This window comes from Chiloscyllium plagiosum, chromosome 9 (genome assembly GCF_004010195.1).
Source record: "Chiloscyllium plagiosum isolate BGI_BamShark_2017 chromosome 9, ASM401019v2, whole genome shotgun sequence".
Taxonomy (NCBI): domain Eukaryota; kingdom Metazoa; phylum Chordata; class Chondrichthyes; order Orectolobiformes; family Hemiscylliidae; genus Chiloscyllium; species Chiloscyllium plagiosum.
This window is the reverse complement of record NC_057718.1, coordinates 686,337-700,553: the sequence shown is the minus strand read 5'-3', so window position 1 is coordinate 700,553 and position 14,217 is coordinate 686,337. Positions and strand designations below refer to the sequence as shown.

The 14,217-nt window shown below is 41.3% G+C and overlaps 1 protein-coding gene across 1 annotated transcript in view; it reads right to left on the bottom strand.

Annotated features, from left to right (window-relative positions):
• preb (prolactin regulatory element binding) overlaps positions 1 to 14,217 on the bottom strand; it is a 61,226-nt gene that overhangs the window by 42,943 nt on the left and 4,066 nt on the right. The window contains exons 2-3 of the mRNA XM_043695210.1: positions 13,680 to 13,897; positions 9,866 to 9,946 (exon numbers count right to left, since the gene is read on the bottom strand). Coding sequence (XP_043551145.1) covers positions 9,866 to 9,946; positions 13,680 to 13,897 — 299 coding nt within the window. The remainder of the gene's footprint in view (positions 1 to 9,865; positions 9,947 to 13,679; positions 13,898 to 14,217) is intronic.

The following is a 14,217-nucleotide window of genomic DNA, read 5'->3' as shown; positions in this document are numbered from 1 at the left end:
TAGAATGCCCCCAGTCTCTTAATCCAGATCATTAATATATAACGTGAACAGCTGCGGCCCCAACACTGAACCCCGCGGGACACCGCTTGTCACCGGCTGCCATTCCGAAAAAGAACCTTTTATCCCAACTCTCTGCCTTCTGTCAGACAGTCAATCCTCAATCAATACCAGTAGCTCACCTCAAACACCATGGGCCCTCACCTTGCTCAGCAGCCTCCCATGTGGCACCTTATCAAAGGCCTTTTGGAAGTCTAGATAGACCACATCCACTGGGTTTCCCTGGTCTAACCTACTTGTCACCTCTTCAAAGAATTTGACCAACCCTTAACAAACACTGAAAAGCCGTATTAGTAAGAGGATTAAATTACTTACAGGATGCAGACGAGAAAGATTTATTAGCAGCATTAGAAACAACACTGAAAGGCAACAAGCTCACAGAAGAAACAGCAAACCATCAGACAGACAATTCTACCAACATTAAGCAGGAAAAAGTAAGGAAAAGCACTCAATACACAAGAAAGGAAAACGCTGGAAGGACTCAAGAAAGATAAAAAATATTGTGATCCTATCTGCAGACAAAGGACACTTGACAATCATTTTAAATCAAAGAGACTACATTGAGAAAGTGAACACACTGCTTGCAGATACCAACACTTACAAACAGGTGGTGACAGACCCGACCCCACAACTAGAGAACTGAACCACAGCCATACTCAAAAAGCTTCAGAAATCTGGAGAAATAAATAAGATCAACTTCCAAAAAATGAAACCAGATGGATCCAACACACCACGCTTTTACGGATTACCCAAAACTCTCAAACCAGGAATCCCCCTCAGACCCATAGTCTCACTACCTGGAACACTAACTAACAGACTGGCCAAGGAGTTACACCAAAGACTAAAACACTTAGTAGACTCACACCACTCCACCCAAGAATTCCTGAAGAATTAAGACACCAAGATAGAAGAGGTTGAAATAATGGTCTGCTTTGACGTAACAGCCCTGTTCACATCCATCAACATCAATCTGGCCAAGGAAACACTGACTACACTATTAGAAGAACCAAAGACACATACCCCAAAACCGTCAACCTCATCAACAAGGACAGTATCGTCAATTTAGTAGACCTATGCTCACCACCCACTTCACCTTCAACAACAAAACCTACAGACAAACCAACGGAACACCTATGGGATCTCCGATATCAGGGTTCTTAGCAGAATCAGTAATGCAGAGACTCGAACAAACAGCTCTGCCAACCATCCAACCCAAACTTTGGGTCCGCTACGTTGTGGTGAAACGGTTAAAAATTATGTCCCAATACATGTGTGAATCTAACCGGAATGGAGGTGTTGCTTAGTCCCGTGTGAATCTTATTACACACCTCCCCGTGTGAATCTTCTTATCTGTATGTAACCAGAATGGAATGTGTTTTTTAGCCTTGCTCTGCTGTTCACATGAATGTTTATATCTGGAAAAGAGTATATCAGCTGGAAAAGTCTCCAGTTCGGTGAGTCTGCTCCGGGGTTACGTTTAACCGCCGAGCGTGTGTTGTTGGCAACCGCTCTACGAGAACTGACGGCTCCCAGTTCCGGTAACATGTAGAGTGAGTATAAGCCAGACCCGTTGGTTGTGGTGACGCTGCGGGGAATAAAATGCCCATATTCTAGCAGACTCGCCTCTTGGTCGTTTGTTCTGTGTCAGACTACTCTCCTACGAACCTGACCTTGAGAATTTTTTAAAACATACGTGGATGATGCCTTTGTCATCACTAAACGAAACAAATGAGAGGAAACCTTCAAGACCATCAATAATACCCTTACTGGCATAAAATTCACTAAAGAGGAGGAAAACAACAACAAACTGTCATTCCTAGATGTCGCAGTAGAGCGAATAGCCAATGGGGAAATTCAAACTAGCACCCACAAACAAAGCTGCATCAGAACATTATTTCAACGAGCCACCACACACTGCAGCACAGAGGGACTATGAAGAGCAGAAGAAAATCACCTACACCGTGTATTCAAAACAAAGGTGTACCCAATGAACACAGTCCATCGATTTCTCAGCAACAAACCAAACAAGCAGACAAAACACATCCAGAAACCCTAGTCACTCTCCCCTACATCAAAGACATCTCTGAAATGACTGCCAGACTACTTAGACCTCTTGGTATCATGGTAACCCACAAACTCACCAACACACTAAAACAGCAGCTTGAAAGACCCTATACAGACAACAAGCAAAACTAATGTCATTTACAAAATACCTTGCAAGAATTGTAACAAACACTACTTTGGACAATTAGGCAGAAAACTAGCCACCTTGATAAGATGAACATCAATTAGCCACAAAACAACATGACCCATTCTCATTAGTATCTCTACATACAGATGAGGAAGGACACCACTTTGACTGGGACAACACATCCATCCTCGAACAAGCTAGAGACACGCACGAGAATTCTTAGAAGCATGGCATTCCAACTGGAACTGTATCAACAAACACATTGACTTGGATCCCATTTACCACCCCTGAGAAACAGAACAGGAAATTACATCACCACAGGAAATGATATCACCAACCCAAGGAAACCTAAACATATAAATAAAAAGCAGGCCATACCACCAGTGTTTCACCAGAGGCTCATTGATGATATTACCTAGCATGGTGATGAAATGTCTGAAAACGAACCTTCTAGCTCAGCAAGCTAACTTACATCCAGAGAACGGTAAGCCCACGGTCAGATTAGGGCAGGCAATGGGATGACGATTATCTGACATCATGAGTAGCTGTTCTATGGCCATTAGCCAAAAGAGTTCAGACAACTAATTGACACGGATTAAGTTACCTACCCAGAGAAATACAATAGCAATAACCGCCTGGGGCAGAGGGGCATTTTCTCACAGAGCAGTTCGCATCAAACAGACCTGAGAGGCAGCTGTTTGGAGAGTGCCCAGACTTCATCAAGCAGTCATTATCAGACAGATAGCAAACAGATCAGAAGGAGAGAAAGAAGACCGAAAGAAGAGTTCCCAAACACCTTGGCTAGAGAGTAGGATGCTGCCCCCATCATTTTAATGAGACCAAAATCGTCTGCTATGACAACCTCTTTGTTCTCTGATGTTAGTGAACTATTTCCAATTGTCACGTTGTATATTTTATCTGATTAAACACTGCATCATAGCTAAACTGATTATTAAACTCAAATTATCAGAAAATTACTTACAAATCGTCAGCCACCAGTTTTAGGTAACTGTGATCACAAACTGCTAAAAAAGTCTTCCTCCGGCCTGAAAAGTATCCATTGACCAAGACTGCTGTGTTTTCTATCACTCAGCAAATTTTGATTCCATGTGGCCACTGGTCCTCTTATACCATGACCTCCAATTTTCTACACAAGTCTGATGTGAGGCACTGTATCAAATCCATGTAAAACCCATTGCATAAACCTCCAAGTTTGTGAAATACGATTGACCCTTTAAAAATCTATGCTGACTCTTCCTTATCAACCCATGTTTTTCCATGTAAAAAAGCTAAACTTGGTTTGTAGAATGTTTTCATGATAGTTCCCTTGGAATGTGTGCATGGACTCGATCAGGCACAACGTTATTCTGGATCTAATACTTTGCAGTGAAGCAGTGTTAATTAATATTTTAATAAAAAAAGAGATCCTCTGGAGAAAGAATCAGTACTGTTTCCATGAAATAGCCAATTTAACCTTCCTGACAGAAATCTGTTTCTCACTCCACAGATGCTTCCAGCATTTTCTGTTTTTACATTTTTCCTGAAATGCAGGGACCTGAACACAATTAGAACATAGAACATTACAGCGCAGTACAGGCCATTCAGCTCTCGATATTACGCTAACATGTGGAACCAATCTGAATTCAGTTCAATTACATAATTACTAAAGTTTAGAAACGTTTCCTCTGATATATTTGTAATTAAGTGACCATAATTCTTACAATTAATACATAAATTTGTTTTCTAAAATGATAAATATTCATTAATTTTGATGCTCAAGAGTTTGGTGCCTGTGATATCGGACATAGCTAGAGTGTCCACAGAATCTCAAACACTTTGTTCAGCTGGCTTTAACTCATTCGTGAGACATTCCAGTGAATCCTCATACCACTGGTTTTGGTCATGACTCTAGGCCGCTTCACCATGATCAATGTCAAGCTCTTGAATCTTGCAACTGCTGACAGGTCCTGGATGGCTCTTGTAGATGGAGTCTCCTTAAATTATCTTGGGATTGTGCCCAGTACATGTTGGATTCATACTTGGTTCTTACCAAGCCTTCGAGGAGAAAGTGAGGACTGCAGATGCTGGAGATCAGAGCTGAAAATGTGTTGCTGGAAAAGCACAGCAGGTCAGGCAGCATCCAAGGAACAGGAGAATCGACGTTTCGGGCATAAGCCTGAAGAAGGGCTTATGCCCGAAACGTCGATTCTCCTGCTCCTTGGAAGCTGCCTGACCTGTTGCGCTTTTCCAGCAACACATTTTCAGTTCTTTCCAAGCCTTGGCCATTAAGTTCCATTTTAATTTTGGCTTCGCTGTCTGATACCCAGGGATTGGCGTCTTCACTGAACTGCTGAAAGGTGCCCGATTGCCAAATGTAAGCAGTAATTGGATCAGGTAGCCATTGTGCTCGACCCATTCTTCATGTCCCTCAGCTGCGTTGGCCTCCGTACGGCCCTTCCAGAAATGATTGTTGCTGAGACTCTCAACTGGGCTGCAAAGGCTGAGGGTGGCCATTTGTTGAGGTAAAGGGTCGTTTCCCCTGTCAGAGCTTAGATTGGGTTAAACAATTTCGCTCTTTGGTATTCTGCCATTTAATTAAGATAAAGTTCACCATTCCTTTGTTCTTTCTGATATTACTTTTAATTGATGACTGAGTTTTTGACATTTCTGTACATGGATTCTGAAATATCTGTGCATAATATAGAGTGCACAAACCAAGGACTGTCAAAGGGAATGGTCCTTGTGGAGGCAGAGAGGTGTGTGGAGGGGAAGATGTTCTTGGTGGTGAGGTCTAGTTGGAGTTGGCAAAAATGTTTAAGGATGATGCGTTGGATGTGGAGATTGGTGGGATGGTAGGTGAGGACGAGTGGACTCTGTCTTTACTGCGTTCCTGGGGGGGGGTTTAGAGCACTGGAACAGAGAATGGAAGTGGTGCGGCGGAGAGCTATCTGGATGACAGAGGGAGGAAAAGCACACTGTTTGAAATATATGGACATTTGGATACTCACGAATGGAATATCTCCTCGTCCGAGCAGATGCAGTGGAGGCAGAGGAATTGGGAGAATGGGATAGAGTTCTTGCAGGACATGGGGTGGATGGAGGTGTAGTCAAGGTAGTAATGGGAGTCTGTGGGTTTAGAGTAAACGTCCATCTGGAGACTGTCACCGAAGATGGAAATGGTGAGGTCAAGAGAGGGGAGGGAGGTGTCTGAGAAAGACCAAGTTAATTTGAGGGCGGCGTGTAAGCTGTGGGCTAAGTCCATGAACTGCTCCAGTTCAGCCTGGATGCAGGACGCTGCATCAATGCAGTCATCAATGTAATGGTGGAAGAGTTGGGGTACTGAAGAGGAACTGTTCGATATAGCCAACAAAGAGGCAGGCATAGCTGGGGCCCATCTGGGTACCCATGGCCACCTCTTTGAAATGGAGGAAATGGGAGGAGTTAAAGAAAAAAGGGAGTTAAAAGGGTCTGTAGTCATATTAACCAGACCAATTAAGTTTGGCAGAATTCCTTCCCTAAAGGACCTTAGTGAACCCCAGGTAGGCTTTTCCAACAATCCACAACAGCCATCATTGGCCTCTTTATTACAGAATTTTTAAAATTGGATTCAAATTTAACAATCTGCTGCAGTGGAATTCAAGCCTGAGTCTGTGGATTAACAGTCTAGTGATAATATCTCTAGGCTATCACCTCTCTGAACTCGTTCCATCCTCCCCTGAACATCTTTCATCAAACAGAACTTTAGTAAACACTCAAGAACAAATTTCTGGTGAACACCATTTGCAAACTTTAGTATACATCTATTATCTCCTTTTCTATCTCTTATTCCATAACAAATTCCTTTTTCAAGACACAAAAACAGAAATTGCTTGGAAGACTCAGCAGGTCTGGCAGCATCTGTGGACAGAAAGCAAATTAATATTTCCAGTCCAGTGATCCTTCTTCAGAACAGTGAATTTTTTCCCTTTTCAAGACAACTGGTTTGTCTCTAATCCCATGCATTCTTATTTTTGGAGAGAGTTTGTTGTTGAATGCCTTCTATACAATTCATTTATAATAACTGTATAGGCATCTTATCTTGAACACTTGAGTGTTTCAGTGGGGAATTAGTTTTGGTAAATATGTCTCAATCTTCAGAAAACAGTACTCTCTAAACATCTCATTGTCCACATGTTTAGCAATGTTGTCCCTCACAGATTCTAGTAACTTTCACACAACTGATATTAGACTAATGTATATACAGTTTGTGCTACACTTTCTCACTATTTCATGAATAAGAAGTGACACTGACAAATATTCCTGAAGTGTGTGTTTTGGAAGAGCATGGCTAAAATATCAAAACTTTCCTTCCCTATTTGTGCAGATCATTGAAGGTGGCAGGACAGGAGGGCAGAACAGTTAATAAAGCATAGTGTTCTCAGCTTTACTAATTAGGGCATAGAGCACAAGCAGGAAGGTCTTGTTGAACTTGGAGAAAAGACCTCAGTTGGAGTACAGTGTACGTTTGTGGACACCACATGATAAAGATGTAAGTACATTGAAATTTGTAAAGTGATTTACAAAATTGGTGCCTGGAATGAGAAATTTCAGTTGTGATAAGTCTGGACCTCAAGAAGGTGGCAGAGGTGAGTTTTGACATACACTTTCAAAATGAGTTCTCTGGAGAAGGGAGAAGCTGCTCCTACTCAAAAGAAAAAGCAATGAAAAGGCATAGATTTAAAGCAAGGGTAATAGAAGAAAAAAAAATTCTCCACACAGCAAGTAGTCAGGGTGTGGAAATCACTGCCTGGGAATGAGGTGGAGACAGGTTCAATGAGGCATTTAAGAGGGTACTGGATGATTATTCTGAGAGAATTAGTGTGTAGGAATAATAGGGAAAAAGGTAGGAGACTGACATTAGGTAACAGAGCTGGTGTAGAAACGATGAGCTGAATGGCTTCTATCTGCACTGTTACAGTTATGTGATTACAGAAAACATTACAGCGCAGTACAGGCCCTTCGGCCCTCGATGTTGCATCAAACTGTGAAACCAATCTGAAGCCCATCTAACCTACACTATTCCATTGTCATCCATAAATTTATCCAATGACCATTTAAATGCTCTTAAAGTTGGTGAGTCTACTACTGTTGCAGGCAGGACATTCCATCTCCTTACTACTCTCTAAGCAAAGAACCTATCCCTGACATCTGTCCTATATCTATCACCCCTCAATTTAAAGCTATGCCCCTCGTGCTAGCCATCACCATCCGAGGAAAAAGGCTCTCATAGTCCACCCTATCTAATCTTCTGATCGTCTTGTATGTCTATATTAAGTCACCTCTTAACCTTCTTCTAATGAAAACAGCCTCAAGTCCCTCAGCCTTTCCTCATAAGACCTTCCCTTCATACCAGGCAACATCCTGGTAAATCTCCTCTGCACCCTTTCCAATGTTTCCACATCTTTCCTATAATGCAGCAACCAGAACTGTATGCAATACTGCGAGTGCGGCCGCACCAGAGTTTTGTACACTGCAACATGACCTCATGGCTCCGAAACTCAATCCCTCTACCAATGAAAGCTAACACACCGTACACCTTTTTAACAACCCTATCAAGTGGTAACTTTCGGGGATCTGTGTACATGGACACTGAGATTTCTCTGCTCATCCATACTACCAAGAATCTTACCATTAGCCCAGTACTCTGTATTCTTATTACTCCTTCCAAAGTGAATCACCTTAGACGTGTTTTAATTACTTTGGGTCGAAACATAGAAAGAAGGTGGAGGAATAGGCTCTTCAGTCTGCTTTTCCATTCAATATGATCATGCCTGATCATCCAACTCAATACCCTGTTTCTACTTTCTCCCTTATACTTTGATCAATTTAACCCCAAGAGCTATATCTAACTCCTTCTTGGAAACATTCAATATTTTGGCCTCAGCTACATTGTGACAATGAATTCCACAGCACACCATTTTCTGGGTGAAGCAATTTTTACTCATCTCAGTCTTAAATGGCCTACCCTGTATCCTTAAGATTGTGAACCCTGGTTCTGGACTTCCTAGTCAATGGAAACATTGGTCCTTCGGTTAATGTATCTAGCCGTTAGAATTTTAATGCTTTCTATGATATTCCCTCCCCAGTATTCTAAGCAACAAATATAATCCTAACCAATCCAGTCTCTCTTCATATGTCAATATAGCCATCCCAAGAATTAATCTGTTAACCCTTGCTGCACTCCCTCGATAGCCAGAACATCTGGTCTGAGATCCCAGGAGCAAGCCCAAGATATTGATGGAGGTTCTTCCAACATCTACAGCCATGACAAGAGCGAGGGAGATTGAGTCAGCCTGTGGAAACCGTGCCAAAGTAGCGCAGATCAAGCCCTTGTAGGAAGAATGGTCTTAACATGGCTAAGCACGTAAGAAAGCCTGAAATGAAGAACTTTTAGTTTTATTTATTTATTCACTTAATACTAAGAAGGACTATAATGTTTAACTTGTAACTTTGTTCCTTATTTCTTCTACCTTGTCTTACCTAAGTACTTTTACCTAAGATAGCACCATGTGTGGTGACATTGAAAACATTTCACTGTACTCCTGCGCTTTTGTACTTCAATGTAATCTAAATCTAAAAACTAAATCTAAATCTTTCCTCAGATAAGGAGACCAAAACTCCTTACACTACTCCATATGTGACCTCACCAAGGCACTGTATGATTGCAGCAAGACATCCCGCTCTTGTACTTTAATTCAATCCTCTAGCAGCAAAGGCCAACTTAATATTTGCTTTCTTCACTACCTGCGTTCTTACTTTCAGTGATTGGCATACAAAGACACCCAGGCCTTCTTGCACTTCCACAGACGATCATCTGTCTTCCTGTTTTTGCTACCAAAGGGGAAACCTCTTATTTATCCATATTACACTCCATCTATGATGCATTTGCCCATTCACTCAACTTTCCCAAATCACACTGCAGCATCTCTTCATTCCCCAGTCCCTAGTGCAGGAAACCAGTGGATTATAGGGATTTCACTGTCATAAATCTCCCAGTTTCTCCATCACCGTACATTAACTAATTCTGAGTTTAATTTTTCGTGCTGTCCACATATCTTTCACAATTTTTTCTTAAACTGTACTTTGATGAAAAGTAGCTGTCAAGCTGTTTTTTTTCCTGATATAGTAGCATTGACGGTATGTGTATGTCTGTCTTTAAAGAGTCCACAACACTTTTAGTCAATGTTTTTCTTGTAATAAATGGTTAAAAACCATTAATGCTGTTTTTATTAACATTCGGTGGCTTTATTTTATATTCCCACTTTGCTGATTACATCTACTAATTAAACTGTCTGTCGTCAATTCATGAAGATGAATATAATAACAGATCAAGCCTGCACACCCAGTGCATGAGGGAGCAAATGCTTCTCTTCCCTCAGTGCAGGGGCATCACAAGGGCAAGTGATCTGCTGCCTCAGTGTGAAAGAATACTTTGAACAGAAACATAGTTTAGAATCCTTCAACTCCAAGTACCTTTAAGACTGTCGAATCAATGTTCACTAATTGAATAACATTCCACTAGCATCAATACTCCCAACAATACATAGATATATGCTGAGAAGTTATTGTAAATCAAACCTTGTTGTCAGGACTGATGTCCACATCTTCAACTTCTCCATCATGAGCTCGGAAATCAAAACGTTTCTTCATATTTGGGAACTGCAGTTGGAAAAATATCCATTGCTTAAATTCATATTTGATGTTATCCCTATTAATTACATTCATATTTCAATATAATCTCTTTGACTCTCATCTCCAGGTACAATCAACACCAATATGTTGATCTTTGTTCCATGGTAACAGTGGTCTCCAGGGTTGCCCATTAACCTATGTGTAGAATACTGACTGGGTGAGTGAAGGGTTTCATCAAAGATAGGAGGGGCTGGAAAGAAAGATGGCAGAGGCAGCCCCAAAATTGGGGCAAAGTTCCAAATGACGCATTGCATCAACAGTCTCAGTTCGATCTCTTTCATTTTATAAAAGAAAAATAAAAGTGACAACCACTGCTTTTTACACTTTTGTGGGATGAAGTTATTACTGGTTAGGCCAGAGTTTATTGGTTAAAAGACCACAGACCATAAAATATAGGAACAAGAGTCAGCTGTATGGCTCAAGACTGCTCTGTTCTTTAATACGATCATGGCTGATTCAACATTCCTCACATCCACTTTCCTGTGTTTTCCCATAACACTTGTCCCCTAATGATCAAGAATCGCTCAGCCTTAAATATACACAAGGATTGCCCGCTCAGCTCTCTGTGATAAGGAGTTCCAAAGATCCACAATCCTCAGAAGAAATTCCTCCTCATTTCAGTCTTAAATTGATGCCTCTTTATTCTGAGACTATCATCCTATATTCTCCTAAGAATAGAAATACTCTCAGCAATTATCTTTAAGAACCCAAATGTTTCAATTAGATCATCTGTCATTCTTCTTTACTCAACTTAGCAGAGTCCCAACCTGTTTAGCCTTTGCTCAGATCAAACCTGCACACTCAATGCATAAGGGATCAAATGTTTCTCTCCCCTCAGTGAAGGGGAATCACAAGGGCATGTGTTCTGCTGCCCCAGTGTGAAAGAATACCCTGAATAGAAACGTAGTTTAGAGTCCTTCAACCCCAAGTACCTTTAAGACTGGCAAAGCAACGTTCACACTGGTGACCCCATGACACTATTCACTCTCTCTCACACACTCATGTAGACCCTCTCTCATACACACACTCTCTCACATACAGCCCCCGTTCTCTCACCCTCTCACAGGCTTATACTCTATCACACCCACATACACACTTTACCAAGCTTTCACAGACACAAACATACACACACACTTACATGCGCTCACACTCATACGCACACTCTCTTCTCATACACATGCACACACAAGTCTATGGGGTGAATTTGTATTTACAGAATTATATTTGCAAATACATTCTATTTTGCTCAAAAATGCACAATCTGCAGGCAGTCAATACATATAATACTTTGTAAATTCCACTTTGTAAATAGAACTGGTCTGACTCTAGTTTGGGATACAGACAGACTAACCTCACACCTTTAATGCACTGCCTGAGCTGAGATGGCACCTTTTGTTATAAAACCTTAAATTATCTCGAGAAGGTGACTTAAAAGTAGTTCTGGGATTTACATATTAATGAACTGAAAGATGCATCCCATTCTAAAAGATGATGGACTTAATAACAATCCAGGTTTGTTCAATATATCATTTCAGTTGCATGACACTGTAATCTTTTGCTATAAATTCTAAGTCTTATGATCTTATACTCCACAATCACCTGATGAAGGAGCAGCGCTCCGAAAGCTAGTGCTTCCAAATAAACCTGTTGAACTATAAACTGATGTTGTGTGATTTTTAACTTTGTACACCCCAGTCCAACACCGGCACCTCCACATCATTGTATAGCTGTAGTGAGACTTGTTTACTTTTATACTCCACCCTTCTTGAAATAACCTTCTTGAAAGTTAGCACAACATTCCATTAATCTTCCCGTGTGCTAACTTTGTGTTTTGTGCACAAGTACTCCGAAGTTCCTTGCACTGCACTTTTTCTCCATTTAAATAATATTCTGTTCTTCCTTCCAAAGTGAACAATTTCCCACATTATACTCTATTCGTCATTCCCTTAATCCATCAACAGCTCTCTGCAAATTATCTAGAATTCCTTTTATAACTTGCCTCTCCACCTAATTTTGTGACATCTGCAAATCTTCCTACTGAACATTTGCATCCTTCCTCCAAATCATTAATATATATTGTAAATAACTGCAGTCCTAACACTGATCCCTGTTCAATCCCACTAGCTACAGGTTCTCAACATGGAAAATAACCCGTATTCCCCTCTTGTTGTGTCCAACCCATTAGTCAATTCTGTACCCATGCCATACTAATGCCACAAATGCAGCTTCGTATGACTTAACATTTTGTGAAGTATCTTGTCGAACATCTTCTGGAAGTCCAAATACAACACATCTACTGTTTCTCCTCAATCCACTGTGGTTGAAATTTCCTCAAAAACTCTAATAAATTAGTCAGACACAGTTTCACTTTCGTGAAGCCATGTTGACTCTGGTTCATTAGATTATGATTTTCCAAATCTGCTGCTACTACATCCTTAATAGTTGATTCCAACCTTTTACCAACAATAGGTGCTAGTCTAATTGATCTCTAGTTACCAGTCTTTTTTGTCTCCCTCCCTTTTTGAATTGGCAGGTCTGCAACCCTCCTGTACTACTCCAGAATCCACAGATTTTTGGAAAAATACAACCAGTGCATCCACTATCTCTGTAGGTCCCTCTTTAAGGGTCTGAGGATGAAAGCCATTGGGGCCGGGGGACTGATCTGCTTTCATCATCTCTACTTTCTGTGAGAAGCTGGTGGTGGGCTATCTTTTGAAACGTTGCAATCCAGGGGATCCACTATCACAAAGGAAGTTACATGCTTTTGACCCAGTGATAGTGAAAGAACAGCTAAATATTTTCTAATCAGGATGATGAGTGGCTTGGAGAGGAACTTGCAGGTGGTGGCCTTCCTATGTATCTGCTGCCCTTGCCCTTATTGAAGGAAGCGGTCCTTGGTTTGGACTGTGTCCTACACGATTCTTGGTGGATTGCTGCAGTATATCTTGTCACTACTGCGCATCGATGATGAGAAGAGTGGATGTTTATGGATGTGGTGCCAATCAAGCAGGCTGCTTTGACCTGGATGGTTTCAAGCCTCTTGACTGTTGTTCGAGCTGCACCCATCCAAGCAAGTCAGGAATATTTCAATCACACTGATGATATGTGCCTTGTAGACAGTGGGCAGGTAGTGGGGAGATAGGAGGTTGAGTTAATCATTGCAGGACTTATTATCTCTGAACTGCTCTTGCAGCCAGAGTTCCCGGTCAATGATAAACCCCCACCCCCCCATTGACTGTAGGGGATCCACCAATAATAAGCATTGAATGTCAAAGGATGCTGGTTAAGTTAGCTCTTATTGGAGATGGTCATTATCTGTTAGGTGTATGGCTCAAATATTACTTGTCACTTATTAGCCCAAGACTGGACACAGTCCAGGTATTGCTAGGTATGGACATACATTGCTTCAGTATCTGAGGAGTTGGAAATGGTGCTGAACATTGCACAATCAGCAGCAAATACTCCTATTACTCTGACATTTTGATGGAGGAAAGGTCATTATTGAAGCAGCTGAAGATGGTTGGGCCTAGGATACGACCCTGAAGCTTTAGAGATTTTGTGGCGCAGTGGCTGTGTCCCTACCTCTGGACCAGAGGCCCAGGTTCAAGTCCCAACTGCTCCAACTGTGGTAATCTCTCTGAACAGGTTGATTAGAAATATCTAATTTGAGGCTTTACTGGGATTTTGTTTTTTTTTGTACCTCCCAAATCCTAATGAAGCCATCCACGCCCCCGGTGACAAGAAAGGAGTTGTTCATGTTGAAGCGGACAGCTTTCTGAAGTGCATCTGTGCTGAAGTCAGTGCGTATGACATGAAGTGACTCTACCACCATTTCTGGTGTCTCGTTTTGCATGCACCCACTCGCATCACCGGCCATCTTATTCCCAGTCTTTCGTTTCCTGGCTTCTGTCTTCTTGACTGCAGAGAGAGAGAGAGAAACAAGTAGGAGCACAGAGACCGAGTAAACAAAAAGTGACATTTCAAATGGGAATTTGACGTGTCAGAGAATCAGTTCATCCCTAAAGGAGAAAGAATTCTACTTGCCAGTAATAGGTAACTCAACAGAAAACATGGAACGACATGACAAAGTAAACATAAATGCTTATCGTAGCACTGATCCGTTAACTGGGAAAGATACAAAAAGCAGGAAGGATGACAAAATAGAATAAACTAAAAATGCAAGGATTAAGATCAATTTATGAGGGATAACAAAATCATCAGAAATTGTTTTGGTTATT